Here is a 24,707-nt window from a genome sequence, read left to right as displayed (position 1 = left end):
CGTTACCCTGAGCAAAATGTCTGCCACTAGTACTGATACTTTCTGGAGGGGATGTGGGCAGCGTGGCATGTTTTTTTCATATGTGGTTGAATTGCCCAGAGCTTCAGGTATACTGGGTGCAGGTATTTGGCTATGTGGGACAACTTCTTCAGGTGCCTTTAGAGGAGAGGGCAGACATAGCTCTCCTGGGGATGCCCATGGGGAGGATGGATGGTACTCAGGATAAAATGGCTAGCTTAGCGTTCAAAGCGGTTAGGTTGACTGGCTCGCTACTGGAGGAGCTCGACTATGCCCATTTTGCCCCTCATGCGGGAAAAATTAGGCTGGGTGTGTGATAAGTATAGGCTTTCAGCCTTGTTGACCAGGATAAGTATAGCCTTTTGGCCTTGTTGACCAGGATACGGCAACAATATTTGGATATTTGGGGTAGATTCTAGGAAGAAGAGGGATTGGATTTGGGGAAGAGTGAGAAGGGTTAATTGAGGGTCTTAGTGGGGGTCATGATAGTTCTTTTCATCATTCTGACCTCTTGGTTTGTCTATATTTGCTGTCATTGGGGGGTGCCTCTCCACATGTGGAATTGTTGGGGATATGGGTTGGGAGGTTTTTACCTGTTGTTTCTGGGGGGTTGTGGGGATTATAGGCAGTTGGATTGTTCATCCTGAAGAAGGGATTTGTTTTCTGTATTGCAGTTTTTGACTGATGACTTGTGGGTTGTTTTTTTATTCTTCTAAATAATTACAAAAAAAAAAAAAGCATTTGAGATAATATAAAATTCACCCTAAAAACTAGAACTGAAAAAGCTATAAAATGTAGTTAAAATAAAAGAACCAACCCTTTAACATGGATTGTTTGTTCATATTCAGCAAATTTAATCAAAACTTGGTGATATGTCAGAACAGTAATTAAATAAGCATATTTACATATTGATTTGCTAGACTACTATGTACAAAATTCTGACTGACTCATACATATCAAAGCCAGTCTACACAAATCTTTAACAGAACAACATTTAGATGCCAGATGCCAGATGGTGTTATCTACTTCTATGTTTTGCTTTCAGAAGCTTCATATTCTTGTAAAGCTTCCCATAAGAGCTTATCTGATACTTCTGGCTCCCAGTCTTCCATCAGCACATCTTTCTCTGCAGCTTCTACTAATTCAGCATCCTCAGCAGCTTCTAGACAATCTTTATCCTCAATTCCATTCATCCAGTCTTTATCTGAGCACAGACTTTCAGAACACTCTGTAACTTCTTTCAGTAATGACATTGGCTTGTTTTTTGGTAGCTGTACATGATGAGAAGTGTGTGCAATTTTGCTTTCTTCACAGCTGCTGACTTCGTCCATATAATCATCTTCTTCCTTTAAAGGAAATTGCATTATTTATTTATATATATATATATATATATATATATATAAAGTTATTTTTAAATAGCATCCAATCAATAATGTATACAAAACTTCACATCTCAAGTTAAAAAGTCATCTATGTGACAGGGGGTGGTGGTGATCCATATACTTGAACAATCAAAACGAATGGTGAAAGATGTGTATTAACAATCAAAGACCAAGTACCACCCCAAGTTAATACGATAAGATTAAAGCCTAAATGGAGGAAAAGATCTCAGATTCACCACTTAGGGAACATGTGTGGTTCTCCCTAAGTTATTGTGGTGTTGGGTTTCTTTCATTGATCAAAAAACCTCCATTCTATCCTAATTGCTAGTCATTAATAAAATATTTTTTAACTTTTATATTATTTTTTAAATTAATGATAGCATCATAACAATATTTGAATGAATCTAATCACAGGGGCCCACAAAATTCAATATATAAAAATGGCTCTCTGAAAATATGATATTTTCATGGAGCCATTTTTTTTAATATTGAATTTTGTGGGCCCCCTGTGATTAGATTCATTCAAATATTGTTATGATGCTATCATTAATTAAAAAATTAATATAAAAAGTTAAAAAATATTTTATTAATGACTAGCAATTAGGATAGGATGGAGGTTTTTTGATCGATGAAAGAAACCCAACACCACAATATCTTAGGGAGAACCGCACATGTTCCCTAAGCGGTGAATCTGAGATCTTTTCCTCCATTTAGGCTTTAATCTTATAGTATTAACTTGGGGTGGAACTTGGTGATCCATATACAACAACTTTTCAAAATGTAAGCAAACTGTAAATATGATTCCGTCTGGTTTTGGTATTGGATTTACACTCTGTCATATGTTTGCTGTTCTATTCTGTAACTGAAAGTCATAACATTGGATTAGAACGGAATATAAACAAAAGAAAGATTATGAATATGGAAAATTATGAAGATTTTGAGCTTGAAGGCCACAGAATAGAAGTTGTAAAGAGTTTTAATCTTTTGGGCTCTTTGGTAAACAAGCAAATTAAAAAAAATCATTTACAAATGACTCAATAAAGACATATTCTAATCAGCCAAAATTTGGGGGAATCAAGGAAACTGACTTTTGTCTATTATAATTGTTTTCTTTTTTCATTTTTACTTATTTGCTCTCTGTTGCTTTCTGCTATCCTCTCCAAGTGCCTTCCTTCCAAGTATTCCTTGCCAGCCAACTTCTTCCCCTCATCCTGATGACTGCACACACCTATTTACATTGGGCCAGGTTCCAATGGCAGTATCTGCCACAGCATTCTATCACCTGGGCCCTGCCAGGAGCAGCTGCCACAGTATTCCACAATCAAGGCCCCTCCAGTATTCTTCTTTTTGGCATCAGATACCAAGTTTCAATGCTTGGGATTTTTCTAGCTGTCATTCCAAGGAGAGACGTTATGTCACAGAGGTTTCTTTGTTCATATTTAAGAGGATATAGTCTGCAGGATTAGTCACTGGTGAATAAAATGACTTATTATATAAATAAGCTTTCTTTTGATTAGAGTATTGACTTTTCATGTTCTGCTTTAAGTCAAAAGTCTACCTTTGCAATAGATAGCAACCATGTATGTATATTAGTGCCGTACTGAATATTTGTATTTGATTAAATTTGGTGCTGAATAATGCCCTGAACACATTGTTCATATTTGGCTGAATAATGATTTAAATTCAATATTCAACACTGCTTATAGCCTAAGCAGTTTACAATCAGGTACTCAAGCATTTCTCCCTATCTGTCCCGGTGGGCTCATAATCTGACTTACGTACCTGTGGCAATGGAGTGTTTAGTGACTTGCCTAGGTTCACACAGAGCCGTGCTGGGCTTGAACCTGTAACCTTAGGGTGCTGAGGCTACAGCCCTAATCACTAGATCACCACTAGGAGCTTTCTGTAATGGCTCCTCTCCTCCCTGATCTGGCTTTCTTGCTATGTGCTATAAATATGGTGATTTGGCTCTGCACCCTTGTTCCATTCCTGTGAATGATATCTTTATTCCTGATAAATTTGTAACTATTCTCATAGTTCATAAAAATTTTGATTAAAAGCTAAACATAGAATTCAAAGCGTCTTACATTAAAAATAAATGGGGAAATTAATATTAACACAGAACTACTAACATACTGGAATGGGAAATAAAACAAGAGGAAGGGGAGGGGAGAACTCCATTAATTAAAGAAAAGAGAACAAAAAAGGAAATAACATCAAGGAGGGGTGGTGGGCAAGTTAAAAATAATAAAATATCCAAATGGTGAATTACTCATAAGCATTTTAAAAAGAAGGCATTTTAAATTGCCCTTAAATTTATCTAAATTTTGTTCTGCTCTAATGTGTAATGGAAGGGAATTCCAAATAGTAGGAGCTGTAACAGAAAAAATGAAAGTGTGGCGTGTCCCAATAATTTTTAATGAGGGGACATGAAGAGTATGTTGCAAAGCAGATCTTACAGTTCTAGAAGGCTCATATGGAATCAACAATCTATTAATAAATGCCTGCTCATTGGACTTTAGTGATTTGAAAGTAAGAAGAGCAATTTTGTACGTAATTCAATGAGCGATTGGAAACCAGTGCATCTTCTTAAGTAAGGGAGAGACGTGATCATATTTTTTTAAATTTGTAATAATTTTAACAGCTGTATTCTGGATCAATTGGAGACGTCTAATATCCTTTGGACTTAACCCTTTATATAGCGAATTACAATAATCAATTTTAGAAATAACAAGAGAATGGATCAGAATATTGAGACTAGGAGTATTTAGGAGAGGGACTAAAGATCTTATCATTTTTGGTTTATAAAAACAGTTTTTAAGAAGAGCACTAATTTGGGGAAGAGAGGTTAGTTTGTTGTCTATGATGACACCTAAAATTTTAATTGATGAAACGACTTCTATTGGGATATTTTGGATAGATAATGGAGCCGAAAGTTGAAGATTATCTTTCCATGGGAAGAGGACACTGCTGGATTTTGTGATACTAAGAGATAGCATATTAGTATTTAACCAATCTCTGATTTTTTCCAACTTAGAATTGATGCTCATAATATCATTCAGACTGAAGGAGTTAATAGTGTGAAGAATTTGAAGATTATCAGCATAGGCAAATTGAGAAGCCGATTGAGAGTTAGTAGTGGGGCAAGATAGATATGAAAAAATAATGGAGATAAAATGGATCTTTGTGAAATACCAAAGTTATTTTGAAAAGGATTAGAAACAGAATTATTGAAATGTATGGTTGAAGTTCTGCAAGAAAAATAAGAACGAAACCATTCAAGAATTTGGCCCATAATACCAATAGAGGTTAATCTTTGAAGTAAAAGTCGATGAGCTATAGTATCAAATGCTGCTGCAAGTTCCAAAGAAATAAGAATAACTGATTTATGTTGATCAAAGTAGTATTGGATAGTTGTAGTAAGACCCAAGGGAGAGTGTTCTAAAGAGTGATTTCTGCGGAATCCCATTTGATTGGGGTGTAGTATTTGAGTTTTGTCTACAAAATCAGATAATTGATTGTAGACAATTTTTTCTGTTAATTTGGCTAGAAATGGAAGGTTGGCGATGGATCTATAATTAGTACAATCCTGAGAGCTGTTTTTAGGATTTTTGATGATTGGGTAGAGCGCAGAGTGTTTCCAGTCATTCGGTAAAGTAGATGTGGTAAGACACTTATGAACGAGTTTTAGGATATATGGCCCAAAGATGGAGAAATAATGTTTTAAGATAAATGGTGGGATTGATTCTGGATTAGATCCTTTGGTATTGAGTGATTGTATGATACGTTCAATGTCTTTAAGGGATGGTAAAGCAAAATAAGAACATCTTGCGGTCAATGCATTAATATTATCATCTTCAATGTGACTGAAATCAAAAACTGAGACAGTAGAAAAGAATGCTAGTAAAGGCAGGATAGAAGACACGAATGTAATTTAATTTTTTTCCAGGAAAAAATCAGCCAGATTCTCCTATAGCATATGATTATTTTGGTAATTTTACAGTTGTTATCCTGTATTTTGTGTCTTTCATCCATCTCTAACTTTTGTTCCATTTCTAATCTCTCATTTGTATCCAAGATGGTTGAAAAACTGGACACAGCACAACTCATAGACTCTCTTGATGAAACCAATACTCTGCACCCCCACCAATCTGACTTGCACACCCATCACTCAACTGAATGGATTTTCTTGTTCTCACTAATTACATTAAGATGATCTTAGATATTGGCAAAGATGTACTCCTGGTCTCTCTCAACTGATCTGCTTCTTTTGATTTGGTTCTTACTAATAGGACACGGATCTTGGAAATCATCTTTACCCAAGCCTCTTGCTTCTGGAGTCCCTTAGTGTTCTGATCTAGGACAGATTCTCTTCAACATTTTACTTGTGCTGCTTGCATTACTTATTCAAATCACTTGGGTTTATGTTTTTCATCTACAGTGATATTCATATTCTTAAGAACATAAGAATAGCCTTACTGGGTCAGACCAATGTTCCATCAAGCACAGTAGTCCGTTCTCACGGTGCTCTCCTTGAGCCACATTCGCCTTTCATTATAGATACTATATCTTCTAAGCTGGACAAGATTGCTGATTAGGTTGTATAGAAATGATATGAACTTCAATACAAACAAGTCTGATGCCATTATTTTATCTTACAGGCAACTGAGACCAAATGATGTATGGGGCAGAGCTTATTTAGGTTTAAAACCTGGTGCTGGTCACCTATGAGTTTCTACCCGGGGCCAAAAAAAGTCATTGGTTTTAAAAGTATTTCCCTGTAACTTCATTGAGTGTCCCCTAGTCTTTGTAATTTTTGACCGAGTGAAAAATCAATCCACTTGTACCCGTTCTACTCCGCTCAGGATTTTGTAGACTTCAATTCTCCCCTCAGCTGTCTCTTTTCCAAGCTGGAGCCCTAACCATTTTAGTCTTTCCTCATATGAGAGGAGTTCCATCCCCTTTACCATCTTCTTTGAACCTTTTCTCGCGCCACTATATCTTTCTTGAGATAAGGAGACCAGAATTGAACGCTATTCTCCAGATGAGGTCGCGCTATGTAGCGATACAGGGGCATTATAACATTCTTAGTCTTGTTAACCATCCCTTTTTTAATAATTCCTAACATCCTGTTTGCTTTTTTGGTCACTGCCACACATTGGACGGAAGGTTTCTTCATATTGTCTACGATGATACCCAGATTCTTTTCTTGGGCACTAATCCTCAAGGTGGACCCTAGCATCCAGTAACTGTGATTCAAGTTATTCTTCCCAATCGTTAGGTCCAACTCGATTCTATTAGGCACATCTTTGGCATAGAGTTCAATCTTCCTTTAAAAATGTAAGACCTCCTTTAAAGCCTACCCTTTCAAAGGAATAAATAGAAACAGTATTTACATTGGGCCTTTAGCATCAATATTTTTAATTTTTAAGGGAGGGGGGGAGAGAGAAGAAAAAATAGCATACCTCTCTAAATAGGAATGAAAGGCATATGTCAGGAGACAATGGAAAACCTGTAGTAAGAAAAACAATGTTTTCATCATGTGTATAAATTCAGTGAAATAGATATATAAATAATACACATTTTATTCATGAGAAAAATCTTACACTTTGACTTGAAGTTATTTGCTCTGCAGACAGGGTCGTGACATTTCTGATACCAAATTTCTTTTTTCAAATCTACAAGAATCCTTCCGATAGAAAATTACATGTTAATGAATGGAAACATTTTAGGATTCTCTGAAATATTTGAATTCACATGGTGTAAAACAGCAATCCATATTTGTTGACATTTACCACAAAACTCAACATGCATGTTTAATGCTTACTTGTCCATTTTTGGGGGGAAAAGGAATTGCTCAAAATAAATCTGTACAAGTACAGTTATGTTATGTTAATCATGCTTTGTATTCCGCCTTTACCTATTCAGTTCAAGGTTGGATTACATTGCAAGAGGTTGGGTCAGTTACCCAGGAAGTTTGAATGCCCTGTCCATTCTATAGAGTTAATAGTACAGGTAGATCATCAGTACAGTTATTAATATATAGTTACAAGTTCAAGAAGATTATCGTTGGCTCATTGTTATGTTTCAGGAATTGTATTATGACAGGGATTGTGATGCAGTTAATTACAAAAAATTGGAAAAACTGGGATAGGCTGAATATTAATTTCTGTTGGAAACCCTGTGCCAAATTTATAGATTTGAGCGAATGAATTCGGAACAGACGGGACACTATAAAAAATTTAATGAGACTTGGGGGCCATTGGTGACATTTGTAAAAAAAATGATCACTAGTATAAGCCTTTAATTTCTAAAAGGAAGTTCACACATATCCCAGGAGGGCAGGAGGAGGGAAAGGGGGGGATGTACTTATATCATCTTTGTGAGATAAAGTGCTGTTCTATTATATCATTTGTTTATATATTATATTGCACTTTGTATTTATTTCAAAATTAATAAAGACTTACAAAAAAAAAAAAAAGAAATAGGTTTTTACACTTACCATTTCAGTTACCTCAGGGTTGGCTTCCTGTACCTGCTACAGAAATGCTTTTAAAAGTTTTCTGACCCTGAGACAGTGGTCACAAGATTGTAGTATAACTGGTAGCTGGTTTCAGCACTTTGCTAATTGATATTGGATGGCTAAGGTAATTTGCCTGGTAGACTTTATATTGTTGCATGCTAGGAATTTTGGGGGAAATTCTATAACCAGCGCCTAAATTTAGGCGTCGGTAGGCACCCTGCCAATGGTCAGAAAAGGCAATGTTGAAGCACCTACTGATGCCTAAATAAAAGGCGGCTGAAATGGCCATTGGAATTGCGACTAGCAACCCGCTTTAGGCCACAGAACACCAAAGTGGCGTTAGGCAATCTAAAGCGACTACCCAGCTGAGAATCATGCCGAGATAGGCTGTTGAAATGTAGGCCTGGGAAACCCTAGCCTACATTTCAGCCGCCTATTTTTGCCTAGACTGCATGAGCTGATCGCAACAGGGAAATTCCCCCCTCTCCCAACAGGGAACCCCCGAACCCCACCGCAAATCAGCCATCAGGAGAGATGCCCATTCTCTCCTGCTGACACCCCCTTCGCTAACATCCCTGGCAGAAGGGATGCCCAATCCCTCCTGCCAGCAGCTCCCCTCCTAATGTCTCCAGCAGGAGGGATGCCCAAACCCTCCTGCTGCCAACCTCCGCTAACATCCCCAGCAGGAGGAATGCCCAATTCCTCTTGCCGCCAACCCACTAACATCCCCGGCAGGAGGGATGACCAATATTTCCTCATGGTACCCCTCCCAAACACCCCCACAGCCTTAAACCCACCCCTGTACCTTTTTGTGGAAGGCCGGCCGGAAGGATGCCTACTCCCTCTGGTCAGCAGGCCCACCTCTTCTGAATGGCAGGCCATCCCCTCCCCTTTGCACCGAGAAGGGGCCTAAGGCCTTGTAGGAGAGGCTTTAAGCGCCTGGGACAACCGGATTCTTAGGCCTCCTTCCCAATGCATTCTGGGATGCACTGTGAGTGGCCAGAATGCAACGGGCAGGGGAAAGCCCACCATTCAGAAGAGGCGGGCCTGCCGGCCAGAGGGAGTGGAAATCCTTCTGGCCAGCCTTCTACAAAAAGGTATTGGGAGGGTCCTTATGGGGCTGATCTGAAGTGGGTTATTTATATATCTAAGGGTCAGACATTTTGAGCCTTGATATAACTCTCCAATATCAAGTCTGTAGGAGTGCAAGCAGAAGAAACAATCCACTAGTCAATTGTATACTTAGAAATGGCAGTCCCCAGGCTTATTGAGATCTTAAGAAAAAAAATCTAAGTGGACTTCCATTAAAAGCAAAAGTCTAAGGCACATTGCAATCTAAAGTGTGAAAGGTAGGATGACTGATATAAGTAGAAATTCAATACTACCCTGGAAAGAACTTTGGATACATATGCAGAACTAACCCCATTACTGAAAAACTTTGTAAAGGTGGGATAGTCACTAAGGCCTGGAACTCACTTACTCTAAGGGGCATTTTCAAAACACAAAAACATAAAAAAAGCATCTAAATCAGCACTTGAATGTTTTGCTCAGCAAAATGTCCCAAGTGCTAGACTATAGAAACAAAAATTTTTAAAGATGCTTTGCGGGATGTTTGCTCTCCAGCAAAGGGGCATGTTAAAAGCGTGTTTTGGGCAGGAGTTTGGCCAGCTTTGGGCCAGCTTAGACTTCAACATCTTGCGGTGATAATAATCAAACCTACTGCAAGACATACGTTTGGCGAAGGCACAGGCGGAAGAATAAATGGCTAAAAATGTAAAAAAGGGAGATAAAAATTTTTTCTGATATATTAGTGAAAGGAGGAAGATAAAAAATGGAATTGCTAGGCTAAAAGATGCTGGGAACAAATATGTGGAGAGTGATGAGGAGAAAGCAAATGTGCTAAACAAATACTTCTGTTCTGTGTTCACAGAAGAAAATCCTGGAGAAGGACCGAGATTGTCTGGCAAAGTTACACGAGAAAATGGAGTAGATTCTGCGCCGTTCACGGAGGAGGGTGTTTATGAGCAACTTGAAAAACTGAAGGTGGACAAAGCGATGGGACCAGACGGGATCCATCCCAGGATACTAAGGGAGCTCAGAGAGGTTCTGGCGAGTCCTATTAAAGACTTGTTCAACAAATCTCTGGAGACGGGAGTGATTCCTGGGGATTGGAGGAGAGCGGATGTGGTCCCTATTCATAAAAGTGGTCACAGGGATGAAGCAGGAAACTACAGGCCGGTGAGCCTCACTTCAGTTATTGGAAAAATAATGGAAGTGTTGCTGAAAGACAGGATAGTGTACTTCCTTGAATCTAATGGGTTACAGGATCCGAGGCAACATGGCTTTACAAAAGGTAAATCGTGCCAAACGAACCTGATTGAATTTTTTGATTGGGTGACCAGAGAGCTGGATCGAGGACATATGCTAGATGTAATTTACTTGGATTTCAGCAAAGCCTTTGATACAGTTCCTCATAGGAGGCTGTTGAACAAACTTGAAGGGCTGAAGTTAGGACCCAAAGTGGTGAACTGGGTCAGAAACTGGCTGTCGGACAGACGCCAGAGGGTGGTGGTTAATGGAAGTCGCTCGAAGGAAGGAAAGGTGACTAGTGGAGTCCCTCAGGGTTCGGTGCTGGGGCCAATCCTGTTCAATATGTATGTGAGTGACATTGCTGAAGGGTTAGAAGGAAAAGTGTGCCTTTTTGCAGATGATACCAAGATTTGTAACAGAGTAGACACCGAAGAGGGAGTGGAAAATATGAAAAAGGATCTGCAAAAGTTAGAGGAATGGTCTAATGCCTGGCAACTAAAATTCAATGCAAAGAAATGCAGAGTAATGCATTTGGGGATTAATAATAGGAAGGAACCGTATATACTGGGAGGAGAGAAGCTGATATGCACGGACGGGGAGAGGGACCTTGGGGTGATAGTGTCCGAAGATCTAAAGGCGAAAAAACAGTGTGACAAGGCAGTGGCTGCTGCCAGAAGGATGCTGGGCTGTATAAAGAGAGGCGTGGTCAGTAGAAGGAAGAAGGTGTTGATGCCCCTGTACAAGTCATTGGTGAGGCCCCACTTGGAGTATTGTGTTCAGTTTTGGAGACCGTATCTGGCGAAAGACGTAAGAAGACTTGAGGCGGTCCAGAAGAGGGCGACGATAATGATAGGAGGCTTGCGCCAGAAGACGTATGAGGAGAGACTGGAAGCCCTGAATATGTATACCCTAGAGGATAGGAGAGACAGGGGAGATATGATTCAGACGTTCAAATACTTGAAGGGTATTAACATAGAACAAAATCTTTTCCAGAGAAAGGAAAATGGTAAAACCAGAGGACATAATTTGAGGTTGAGGGGTGGTAGATTCAGGGGCAATGTTAGGAAATTCTACTTTACGGAGAGGGTGGTGGATGCCTGGAATGCGCTCCCGAGAGAGGTGGTGGAGAGTAAAACTGTGACTGAGTTCAAAGAAGCGTGGGATGAACACAGAAGATTTAGAATCAGAAAATAATATTAAATATTGAACTAGGCCAGTTACTGGGCAGACTTGTACGGTCTGTGTCTGTGTATGGCCGTTTGGTGGAGGATGGGCAGGGGAGGGCTTCAATGGCTGGGAGGGTGTAGATGGGCTGGAGTAAGTCTTAACAGAGATTTTGGCAGTTGGAACCCAAGCACAGTACTGGGTAAAGCTTTGGATTCTTGCCCAGAAATAGCTAAGAAGAAAAAAATAATAATAATAATAATTTAAATTGAATCAGGTTGGGCAGACTGGATGGACCTTTCGGGTCTTTATCTGCCATCATCTACTATGTTACATCCTGGATAGAACCTAGATGTTCTGAGTTAGACCTGCTTTAGAAGTGTCTAAGTGCCAAAATGACAACCAGATGACTTACCAGATGACAACTGGATGCATGAAGGTATGACACCCTCCCACCCCCAAATATCTGAATGAACATTACATACCTGTGTCTAGAACAGCAGCACCTGGTATGGGAAAGCCTGGTAGAACTATTTGGAGGGCTCTCCATATATTATAACGGGGTTATGTAGAGATGTACACCTGGCGCACTTTATGTGAAATTCACAGCAGTGCCCTCTAAGGTGCCTCACTGCTCTGTTGGAATGTGTATGTTGCCAGTCATTACAATGGTGGCTCCTCCCACAACTAAATGGTACCAATTTGGATGTTTCTAACTTGGATGTTTTTGTGGTCAGAAATGGCAAACAAAGTAGGCCGTCTTGGCAGTCTAGATGTTCTGGCGGCCAAGACGTCCAAGTAGGCGATTTTCCAAAAAAAAGTTATTTGGACATTCCATTCAAAAATGGACATTTCTCCATCTCCAACTTTGGACATCTTGCAGGAAACATCCAAATTCGGACTTAAACGTTCTATCATAAATGGCCCTCTCTGTGTGCCAGAGTAACTGCCATAAAAAAATAAGATCTTCCAGGTCAGCTATGATAGCTTATAAGAGTCTAGTGCCTCAAAAATGGGCTTTTTGTCAACTGAGATATTCATTTCCAATTTGCATAGGTGGACAGCTATCATGGCTAAATATTTTGTGGCTGACCATGGAGCTGATTACTAAGCCTAATGCAGTATTGATAGCCATGGTTCCTTATTACATATCAGAGATACTTTTGATGACTAGGTGTATGCTTTCTCTAGGTGCAGAAAATAATCAGTCTCCTTTCTGAAGGAAGGGAATCAAAGTGTGCTGTAAAACATCTGAATGTCTTTCTCAACAGTAACATAAACAAGGTCCTTAGGTGTAGGATAAGACATAATTTCCCTGCTTCCTTTGGGAGCTGGAAATGGTGGCTAATCCAGGTCACAAATACCTGACAAAAATCCAAACAGTGGCAACATTCCATGCTACCAAATCCAGGGCAAGCAGTGGCTTCCCCCAGATCTGTCTCAATAGCAGACTATGGACTTTTCCTCCAGGAACCTGTTTAAACCTTTTTTTTTTTTTTAAACCCGCTACGTTAACCATTTTTACCACATCCTCTGGCAATGCGCTCCAGAACTTAACTATTCTCTGAGTGAAAAAATATGTCCTCCTATTGTAACTTCAAGTGTCCCCTAATCTTTGTAATTTTTGATGGAGTAAAAAAATTGATCCACTTGTACCCATTTTACACAACTCAGGATTTAGTAGACTTCAATCATCTCTCCCCTCAGCCATCTCTTTTCCAAGCTGAAAAGCCCTAACCTGTTTAGTCTTTCATCATACGAAAGGAGTTCAGCTCCTTTATCATCTTGATTGCTCTTTTTTGAACTTTTCCTAGTTCTGCTATATCTTTTTTGAGATATGGCAACCAGAATCGAACACAATATTCAAGGTGAAGTTATATCATGGAGCGATACAAAGGCATTATACTGAATTTTTTTTAGCTTTAGCTGCCAAACTCTAGACCAATTTTCAAGCTTCAATTTTCAAGCTCTGTCCTCATGCTATTCTAACCCATCAGGGATTACAATGCTCCCCTGAGATTAGGGGGGGTTCCCTTCTAGGAACCCCCGCGAATCTCAAAAAACCCCGAATACGGTTTTTCATGGGGGAGCCTGAAGAGGGCAGTGGGAGCATCACGAGTACAGGAAATCACTTGCGGTTCGCTCCAATCGCCTCTTCCTGCACGAAGTCGGGCCTTATCCAATCAGGAGCTGCGTGATTGGATAAGGCCCGACTTCGTGCAGGAAGAGGCGGTCGGAGCGAACCATGAGTGATTTCCTGCACTCGCGACGTTCTGGCTGCTCTCTCCTGCCTCTCCCAATGCCCTCTCCTTTTCGGCGGTTCGCAGTCTGAAAATACCGCGAATGACCAGGACCGCCAACCGTGAACAACTGAGGGAACACTGTATATTGCAAAACGTGCTACATTCTTGGTTACATGCAAAACAGAAAAGCAGGCTAGTCTTAAATTCTACTTTGCTAAGAAACAGGTCTGATCTGACTAAGCAGACACAATCTTGGAGGAGACAGTTTCTACAGCTTATGCCTAATGTATTGGCTGTGGGAGCTTCTTTCTTCCTTAGATTTCCATGTAAGTGTTTAATATCCTATGGGAATAATAAGCAAAGATTTGTGGATCTATCCTAATTAGTCATTTCTTAAAGATAAACCTTTATTAGAGAAAGAGTCAGAAACTAATGTGGTATTTGAAGATAAGTGATTTAAATGCTTTTATGTCTGTCACGATTGAATAATTTGAGATTTTTCCTAAAAGAGCGAAGAAATTTTTTTCTGAGGAAAAACAGACAGCCCCAATAATATGGACAATATGATGATTTATGAATCTATTTTCCTTTTTTCTTAATTTTCTTGGAATTTGTTATTAATGTAACAAATGGATATGAATAAAAAGAAAATAATTAAAAAAAAAAAAGAGACTGTCTAGAGGGTAGCTATTAAAATGGTCAATGGTCATCATAAAGCCTATGGGAACAAAGATCTTAATATGTCTACTTTGGAAGAAAAGTGTAATAGGAGAGATAGTTAAATACTACATGGCATATTTTGAAAGTAAGCTCTGGAATGAGGGGGCAAAAGATGAAGGTGAAAGGGGATTGATTCAGAAGTAACATGAGGAAATACTTCTTCACGTAAAGAGTGATAAATTTGTGGAATGGCCTTCCAGTGGAGGTGGCAAAGACAAAAACTCTGAATTTAAGACAGCTTGAGACCCACCCAAGAACCCCCTACACCCTCTTCCCTTCTCCCCAAAGCAGCCACCACCCCTGGAACACCTGACCCCCCCCAAAGCAGCCCATAGGAGGGATGTCCACGCCTTCCTGCTGATGACCCCCCCCAAACCCTCCCTGGAACCTACAACACCTCACGAACCTTAACCCCCTCCCCATGCCTTTTAGAGGAAAATCCAGCTGGAGAGATGCTTACTCCCTCCGGCCGGCAGGTCCGCCACTGCCATGGGAATGACCATAGCATCTGGCAAATTGGAGTCTTAGGCCATGCCCAGTGCATCTGCACCAGGAAGGTGGCCTAAGACTCTGATTGGCCCAGGTGCCTAAGGCCCCTCCTATGGGAGAGGTCTTAGGCATCTGAGCCAATCAGGGCCTTATGCACGGGGAAAGGGAAGGCCTGCCAATTTGCAGTAGCAGGCCTGCTGGCTGGCTGGGAGTAAACATCCCTCCGGCCGGATTTTCATCTAAAAGGTATGGGGGAGTCGGGGTTGACTTAAGGGTGTGGGGTGGGAATCTGCAGGTTTGGGGGGTGTTGGAGGGGTTTAAGATTCGTGGGATGCCGGGGGTTCTGTGGCAGGAGGAAGTGGGCATCCCTCCTGCCGGTCTTCAATGGGGGAGGGGGGGCCTCAGGAGTTCTGGAGGGGCAGTGACAGGAGGGAGCGGACATCCCTCTTGCGAGCTGTTTCAGGGGATGGTGGCAGGAAAGAGTGGGCATCCCTCCTGCTGGGCTGCTTAGGGGATTGGGAGGGGTTGGCAGCAGAAGGGAATGGGCATCTCACCTGCTGATTTTGCCGTACGTGTCGGGGGTCCCCTGTCACAGCCACTCAGCTGATTGCAGCAGTTGTATTTTCTCCCCGATCAGCTGAGTCGGCAGGCCTCTTCGAAGCCATGGCTTCAGGGAGGACTGCTGACTCAGCTGATCGGGGAATCCCTTGCCGTGATCAGCTCAGTGGCCGCGTCTATTTGAAATGAAGGCCTAGGGCCACATAAGCTCATCCAAGGCTACTTCCGGGCGAAACCATGCCCAGCCTTGAGCGAGTTTAAGTGTCCCTAGGCATTTCCCTGCAATCACGACAAATGCCTACAGTGTAGGCAGCCTGCCTTTGGTTTTTAAAAAAAAACGTGTGTTCCAATTGTCTGCCAGATGGCGCGCTGCCTACAATCAGTATGCCCGTTTATAGAATCTGCCCTTTAATGCACATAAATAAGTCTGATCTTCCAACAGTTTCCTCCCTAAGAACTAGCTTCTTCCCTAAGAACATATTTTAATAAAGTTAACACAAGTTTATGGAACTCTCTACTTTCCAAAGTCTGATACAAAATGAACTACTTAAAAATTCCAAAAATCTTGGTTGTTTATCACCATCCTTAATAGTTTAGGTTTGATTGATCTTTTTTTTTAATCATTTTTATTAACATTTTCAAATTTACAAAAGCAAGCAGTACAAACATACCAACCAAAATGAACAAGATAAAAAGCAGAAACAGTCAGGTCATTTTGATTGATCTTTTTAATATCTCATTTTATGCAAGCTTGTTTTTATTAAGTTACTTGTGAGCCTTGTTTTGCTGTTAACTGTCCTTAGATATATATTCTCACAACCCAGAAGAATCCTGTTTATGATGATCATTTACTCTTACTTTTCCTTATTAATAGAAAAATGTACAGTAAAACAAGTTACTTAAAGTACTATACCCACTTTGCACTAATGCTGCTGAATTCTGATCAGTATAAGTAAGCAAACCATTAAACAAATTTATGAATAAATAATGCAATGAACTAAAAGGTCTTCAAATTCTTAATTAAATGAGTTCTAGGATAAGCATATTTATAAATATTAGTTACATACATTATGTTATTGCTTTTGTGTGGTCTTCCAATATTTTCACACCAGCGATAATTGGAAATATCATAAACAAGAAGTTCTTCAAGGGAAAAATAATTCCACCGACGTATTCCTAGAAAACACAAATTGTGAACTATATCAAACAAAGCAAGGCTGCTTACCTGTACTAGGCATTCTTTAAAAACAGCAGGATATAAGTCCTCACTATTGAGAGATGTCATCAGACAATGAGTAGGGATTGGGACTTGTATATCACCTTTCTGTAGTTATACAACCACACACTCAAAGTGGTTTACATATATATAGAGGTACTTATTTTGTACCTGAGGCAATGGAGGATTGAGTGCCCAGGGTCACAAGGAGCAGCCCTGGGATTCGATCCCACAACCTCTGGGTGCAGAGGCAGCATCTTTCGCACTAGGCCACTCCTAATCTATATCAGTGTCCAATGCAGTGCTGTTGAAACTTTTACAGAATATTCTAGCCTTTGCTAACTATCAATCACTACATGTATGCAAGATTCTCCCACTGGGTCACTTTAGTTCTATGCTAAGGTAAAAAGTTGAAATTCAGATGTCATAGAACCCCTGCTTGAAAGTAGTTTCTGAAGCTACAGAGTTTTGTTTCGGGTCTTGAGGGATGGAGGAAGAATGAACCTCCAAAATCCTATACTGAAACTTGATGTGTTTTACCTCTTTTCTCTGTTCATACTTCTCCTACCATCCACATATCAACTATACCTCAAGGCACCCCCTAATTTACTGTGTAGATTAAAATAGTTTAAGGGTAGTGAAACCAAAAGGAAAGGGGGGAAAAGACTCCTTCTGACCTGGAATTCTCTGCCCAGTGAAATAAGAAACTTGTCTAATATTGGACTTTTAAGGAAAGTGGTAAACCATGGTTATTTCAGAAATATTTTTAAGTAGGGTGGATATAATGATTATATTTTAAGATGTATTTAACAGTTTGTAATTTAAAAAAAATATTTTATTATCTTTTATTGTAACCTGTTTAGAACTTTTTGGTATAAGTGGGAAATTAAATTACATTAATTAAAGACTGATGAAAATCTTCCTTGAGATTCTCTTCTCCTCATGTGTCTCTCCTCTGTTAAATCTTCTCTTCGTGAATTTGAATCTTGCTCTCTCTTTTGAATCTCTAGTCTACTCTGTTATGGATGAGATCCTCTCCTCGTTGGGTTCCTTAGATTTTTGTGTAATTTTTGCATTGAATACTAAGTAGCTCCACTCTTCACTAGGCATTCTCCAAACTTTATATAGCTTGCCCTTCAAAACACACAATTTATGTTCTAATAATACTAATTAATCAATTATATTAATGCCTGTACTAGAATCTTCAATATCCTACCCTATAAATTTTAAATATATATAAAATTGAATATAAAGTGCTCAGTTACCTCCATTAGGTCACTTCTGAAACAGAAATAAATCTCTCTAACTTGCATACTCTCTGACATCTAAACCTTTCTCTTTACAGAAATAAATCCCTCTAACTTGGAAATGGCAGGGAGGACACGGAGTACCAAAGCTACTATCAAGATCGACACTCCAGCATCCGGAGGGACCCAGGGGATGGTCAAGGTCTGTACACAAAAGGCAGAGGGCGACATGAATCAGAGGGCAGAGGTCTCAGTGCAGACCGAGACCTTCCCTCCCCTCCCAAAGTGCACTACAGTCTCTACGCAGACAGAGGAGCTAGGAAACTTAGGCGAGGATATCTTGCAGGAACTACTGAGCCTCAGGGAGGAGGTAAAGCGCCTGAGGAGCATCAGGGATGACGAGGCCTTCATCGACGACGCCATCCTGGAACTGTCACACATCACAGAGAGAACCCACGACAGGTCCACCCTCGACACGCCCAAACCTACAGCACTAAACACAACGATTGGAGTAAAGGAGATGATTGGAAATGCTGGCCCCTGGCAACTAGTAACATCCTCTACGGGCAAGCGAAGTAAATCCACCTCATTCTCACTCTCTTCTTCTTCTTCTTTTTCTCTTCAACAGGATAGCCGTTCATCAATACCACAGCTAACTCTCAGAAATAGATTTCAGATCTTACAGGATAGAACCACCGAGGAATTAGCAGAAGGGACTCATGAGGATACCCAGCTCACAACGTCAAATCCAGAGCACGCAGACCGGCCCCCTCAGAAGGAACGAAGAGTGGTAGTCATTGGTGACTCCATGCTAAGGGGCACCGAGGGAGCAATTTTCAGGCCTAATTTGCAGTCAAGAGAGGTCTGCTGTCTCCCTGGAGCCAGGATCCAGGATATTACCACTAGCCTAGACAAAATTCTAAAAGCTAATGATCATTTTCCCATGTTTCTCATCCATGTAGGCACAAACGACACTGCTAGGAATGCCACAGAGAACATCCCCAGAGATTTTGGAGCGCTGGGAAAGAAGTTGAAGCAGATAGGAGCACAGGTGGTCTTTTCATCAATTCTTCCAGTAAGAAACAAAGGCAGAGCTAGAGAAGAGCGTATTCAACGGACTAACGAATGGCTCCGAGAATGGTGCATAGAAATGAACTTTGGATTCCTAAACCACGGCGAGACGCTCCAGGGACTACAAGGACCAGACGGATTCCACCTAACCAGAAGAGGTAGAAACGTATTTGGACATCGATTTGCCCGCCTACTCCATAGGGCTTTAAACTAGGTAAGTTGGGGGAGGGTACATACTTATATCCTAGAGCAGTAAGAAACCACCCTGAGGAGGCAAGTCACACTCACACTACCAAGTCTAAGGTAAGTACCAATGATATCCACAATAATTCAGGGAGAAATATCACTGATAATTTAGGAGCCACACTAGCTCGTAAAGGAATCTCTTCACAGATATGGAGGGCTATGTATGTTAATGCACACAGCTTGGGCAATAAAATTCTAGCATTAGAGACTGAGATAACAAACGCCGATCTTGACGTGATAGCGATATCCGAAACCTGGTTCACGGAATCGCATGGGTGGGATATGGTTATACCAGGGTACAACCTACTTCGTTGCGACTGAGAGGGTAAATTGGGAGGAGGAGTAGCGCTATACACTAAGGAAAGCATCAAAACCACCAGAATCACAGATGTTAGATACACTGGGGAATCCCTCTGGGTGAACCTGGCCAGAGGGAATGAAAAATGCCTATACCTTGGGGTGATATATAGACCTCCCAGGCAACAGGAGGACAAAGACATGGAATTAATCGAGGACATAGAGAACATCACACTGCGTGGGGACACAGTAATGCTAGGAGACTTCAACATGCTAGATGCAGATTGGAACACACTCTTCGCGACTACGGGTAGCAGCAAAAGAATATTAACCTCCATAAAGGGTGCACGTCTCAAGCAATTGGTATTGGAGCCCACCAGGGACCAGGCGTTACTAGACCTAGTTCTCACCAACGGAGATAGCGTCACGGAAGTCTCAGTAGGAGACACACTGGCCTCCAGCGACCATAATATGGTATGGCTCAACCTCAAGAAAGGTTTCCCTAAGACAAACACAGCAACAAGGGTTCTCAACTTTAGAGGCACAGACTTCAACCGCATGGGAGATTTTGTCCATCAGGAGCTACATAAACAAGCAATATCTGACAATGTGGAGGATATGTGGTCGTCTCTGAAGTCCATCCTACACGAAGCAACAGACCGATACATAAAGACAGTAAGTAAACGCAGGAGAAACAAAAGACCCCAATGGTTCAGTAAAGAAATTTCAGACCTAGTTAAACAGAAAAAAGACGCATTTATCACCTACAAACATTTAGGCAGAGATGGGGCGAAAGAGGACTATCTAGACAGATCTAAAGCTGTCAAAACAGCAGTCAGAGAAGCCAAACTCCGAATGGAGGAAGAGCTAGCACGGAAAATTAAGAAAGGGAATAAATCTTTCTTCAGCTATATTAGTGACAGGAAAAGAAACAAAGATGGGATAGTACGCCTGAAGCAATCGGACGGTAACTTTGCGGAATCAGATTCTGAGAAGGCAGAACTACTAAACAAATACTTCTGTTCAGTGTTCACCCGCGAAGCGCCGGGAGCTGGTCCACAGCTGCAGACGGGAGATAACCAGAAAGACCCGTTTCAAGATTTCGAATTTACGCCCAGTAGCGTCTATGACGAACTATCAAGACTCAAGGTAAACAAAGCCATGGGACCGGATAACCTACACCCCAGAATGCTCAGGGAGTTAAGGGAAGTCCTGGCAGAACCATTATCTGTTCTTTTCAATCTTTCCCTAAGCACAGGAAGGGTCCCCTTGGACTGGAAAACCGCCAAAGTAATCCCACTCCACAAAAAGGGCTGCAGGACAGAGACAGCAAACTACAGACCAGCGAGTCTCACGTCTATAGTGTGTAAACTCATGGAAACACTGATCAAACAGAATCTTGACACAATCCTAGACGAAGAAAAACTGCATGATCCACACCAACACGGGTTCACCCAGGGCAGATCCTGCCAATCTAATCTGATTAGCTTTTTTGACTGGGTTACTAGACAACTGGATGCCGGAGAGTCACTGGACGTGGTATATTTGGACTTCAGTAAAGCATTTGATAGAGTCCCTCATCGAAGATTACTGAACAAGCTGAAATCGATAGGATTAGGAGACACTCTAACTACATGGGTTGGGGATTGGCTGAGCGGTAGACTTCAGAAGGTGGTGGTGAACGGTACCCCATCCGAAGCATCGGACATGATCAGTGGAGTGCCGCAGGGCTCGGTCCTGGGCCCGATTCTATTTAACTTATTCATAAGAGATATGACGCAAGGACTTAGAGGAAGGGTATCACTGTTCGCCGACGACGCCAAACTTTGCAACATAGTAGGCAAAAGCTTATTACCTGATAATATGACACACGACCTACTGTTGCTGGAACAATGGTCAACTAATTGGCAGCTAGGCTTCAATACTAAAAAATGCAAGATAATGCACCTGGGTAAGAGAAACCCGCGTAGAACTTATGTACTAAATGGTGAGACCTTGGGTAGGACCACGGCGGAACGCGACCTAGGGGTGATCATTAGTGAGGACATGAAGGTTGCCAATCAAGTGGAGAAGGCTTCCTCCAGGGCAAGACAAATGATGGGTTGTATCCGCAGAGGTTTCGTCAGCAGGAGACCTGAAGTTATGATGCCGTTGTACAGAGCCATGGTGAGGCCTCACTTGGAGTACTGTGTTCAGTTTTGGAGACCACACTACCGAAAGGACGTGCTGAGGATCGAGTCGGTTCAGCGAACGGCCACCAGGATGGTCTTGGGGCTCAAGGATCTCACGTATGAAGAAAGATTAAAAAATTGCGGCTGTACTCACTTGAGGAAAGAAGAGAACGGGGAGATATGATTGAAACATATAAGTACATCACGGGACGCATCGAGTCAGAAGATGATATCTTCTGGCTCATGGGACTCTCGACCACCAGAGTGCATCCGCTGAAAATCAGGGGAGGGAAGTTTCATGGCGACTCCAGGAAGTACTTCTTCACCGAAAGAGTAGTGGATCATTGGAACAGACTCCCACTCCAGGTGATAAAGGCCAGCAGCGTGACGGATTTTAAGAGAAAATGGGATACTCACGTGGGATCTTTAAGGGAGTAAATTCAGGGGAGGGGATACTTGGAATGGGCAGACTTGGTGGGCTATAGCCCTTTTCTGCTGCTTTTTTCTATGTTTCTATGATTAAGACCAAGATGTTCAGGGAACCATCACTGCACCTTACCATTCCCTTTTCCCTGCCTAGAGTAACTTACAGTCTCTACTGCTTACAATTACTGTTCTTATTATAGGTAACAATTACACGATATGCTTCCACAATGTACTTATCTTCACTTTAGCGTCCTTTAAATCAATCTCTCAGTGATAGGTCTTGTATGTCTCAGTCATGATCCACGTGTTTAATGTGCTTTAATCCTCTCGTGCCCAGTATTTTAAATCTTTTCTGTTTATCAGACTTCACAAAATTACACCTTTTGTAATTATGCTATTGTTCTCCGACCCAAGCTGGGTTTCTAGGTTGTCCTCAGGGAGAACAAAACCTAGGAGCAACTGAAACAATTTTTTGCAATACTTTTACGTGCTTTCCTTATTCCTGGAAATCCAGCTTGGGTTTAATGAAAAAGAGATTAAAGCAATTGGTCTGTAATTATTGGGCTGAGAAATGGTCTTTTTTAAATCTTTAACAATGGGATGAATGATAATATGCCCTCTATTTGCAGGAAATATTCCTGTAATTAGCGTGTCAGATAGTCAGAGGTAAAGATCTGTCATGAACTTATTAGATGCTCGGGACATGAGAGCAAGTGGACAGGGATCAATCGGTGAGTATGTTCTGTGCTCCTCAGTTTGTACCAAAGCAGTTGACAACCATTACAAAACAAAAATGCAATTAAAGAAAAGCAGTGCCAAGAAGAACATGAAAAGCAAGGTGGAACTCAACAAGCTACCTACCTGAGTGCAATTGGCACTAACACTTATGTAGTTCCCACAGTCTCCCATTTGCTAAAACCTTTCTTCTTCTTCTTATTATTATTATTTTTTTAATATGCACAGTAGAGAGCTATCTATAAACCTCTCCTCTCGAGGAGGATATGTCTGGACACTGAGGAGACCCTCTGGGTATTCATCACTCTTCAAACCAGTATGACAGAAAAAGGTCAAACATTTAGAAAAGACATAAAAGTCTGAGACAGTAAACAGGCTACTTCAAGACACATACTTTTCTACTAGAAAGAAGATTATTGAGGTAAGAATCTAATCTTCCCTTCTAGTGTAAAAAGCATACGAGTCTTGAACCAGAAGGACATACCAAAGCAGTCCCCTGAGTCTAGGGTGGATGATCCTGCTGCTAGCACCGAGGGCCCAAAAGCGACATCCATTTATGCTACCACGTTGCCGTCCTATAAATCTCCTTGGGCGGTAGTGCCTAGGCCTCTGCCCATGAAAATCAGTGGTTGCTTACCACACCCGATGTATGCTGAAGAAATAGCTTTACGAATCCATCTTGAAATGGAAACTTTAGAAGCCGGTTTCCCCAAACAGCTAGGATTCGTTAGTACAACAAGAGGATCTGAGAGACGGAAATCCTTTTGTCTTTTTTCTTCAAACCTGTGGAATGGTACACGGGTAGCTGGGCTTCCTGATTTATGTGGAAGGCTGAGACCAGCTTTAGCAGAAAGGAAGATATTATGTGCAGTCTGTTGCCAGCTGGGGTCTGCAATGGCAACAGTGGTGGAGAGGCTTATGTGGTTCAATGACTTGGAGGGCTATGCTGTAGGGATACCTATATCAGATTGGCTTTTGAGGAGAAACCAGACAAAGAGTGCCTCACATAAAGTCCAAGATGGAGTTATGAGCAGTTGCTCAAGCCAGAGTTCCATGGCTTACCAAGGTTGAAGACTTTGGTGGACTCCCTCTCATTTAGTGATGGGGAAGGGGGAAATTGTGTCAGTTCCCTCCTGCGCAGGCTTCTACCCCACAGCTGAACCAGTTGAATTTAAAAGGCTTTTTCTGTACTCTGACTTTTTCAGGGAAGGTGGACTCTTTGGCTTATCAGTCAGTGATTTCATCATGCAGCAGTATAAAGGGGGTCTCTCTAAGCTTCACTCCTGTATCAGCCCCACTGTGACTAGGAAATTCTCCCAGTGTCAATGGAGGTAGTGATTTGCTCAGGAAGATATCTTTTATTGGTCTAACTTGGAGGGCCTTCCAGTTTGGATTTTTCTTTTTGAAACATCGTTGGAGGAGGGGAAGCCTCAGAGGAGCAGAAATTATGAACAGTGAGTACCCCAGCTCCCTCATGGGAAGGAATGACTGTGGACGTGGTGTCTGTGCTTGTGAAGCCAAATGTAATGATTTTGGATACACTATGGGATGCCATGCAAACACTGAATTCTTCCTTGGTGAAAATTGGCTACTAATATTTCTTCTGAGATTTCAAATGTGAAGGGAGCTCTGAATGTTCATGTAGAGAATGACACGGGGAAAAAATCTGTCCCCGTCACTGCCCTGTCCCCAGCCCACCATCCCCTTCACCGCCCCGTCATTCCCTTCACTGCCCCGTCACAGTCACCGCCATCCCCTTCACCGCCCCGTCACAGTCACTGCCATCCCATTCACCGCCCCGTCACCGTCCCCGCAGCATCCATATAAACCTCGGTACTGCAATATTTAGCTTATTCCTTCCTTATAAATCAAAGTTCTGGCTGCTGAACTA

At 41.5% G+C, this 24,707-nt stretch overlaps 1 protein-coding gene across 4 annotated transcripts in view; it reads right to left on the bottom strand.

Annotated features, from left to right (window-relative positions):
* Nucleotides 1-854: 854 nt before the first annotated feature.
* The window catches only part of PRIMPOL (primase and DNA directed polymerase), a 104,901-nt gene continuing 81,048 nt past the window's right edge, over nucleotides 855-24,707 (bottom strand). For 3 of the 4 annotated variants that reach the window (XM_033943380.1, XM_033943387.1, XM_033943371.1), the window contains 4 exons: nucleotides 16,475-16,583; nucleotides 7,007-7,089; nucleotides 6,866-6,912; nucleotides 855-1,364 (listed from right to left, as the gene is read on the bottom strand). In XM_033943380.1, the coding sequence (XP_033799271.1) occupies nucleotides 1,047-1,364; nucleotides 6,866-6,912; nucleotides 7,007-7,089; nucleotides 16,475-16,583 (557 nt within the window). In that variant the 3' untranslated portion in view covers nucleotides 855-1,046. The remainder of the gene's footprint in view (nucleotides 1,365-6,865; nucleotides 6,913-7,006; nucleotides 7,090-16,474; nucleotides 16,584-24,707) is intronic. The other variant, XM_033943395.1, reaches the window with a different exon arrangement.

This window comes from Geotrypetes seraphini, chromosome 1 (genome assembly GCF_902459505.1).
Source record: "Geotrypetes seraphini chromosome 1, aGeoSer1.1, whole genome shotgun sequence".
Taxonomy (NCBI): Eukaryota; Metazoa; Chordata; class Amphibia; order Gymnophiona; family Dermophiidae; genus Geotrypetes; species Geotrypetes seraphini.
Note: the sequence above shows the minus strand (reverse complement) of the source record. Positions and strands in the feature narration are given on the sequence as shown.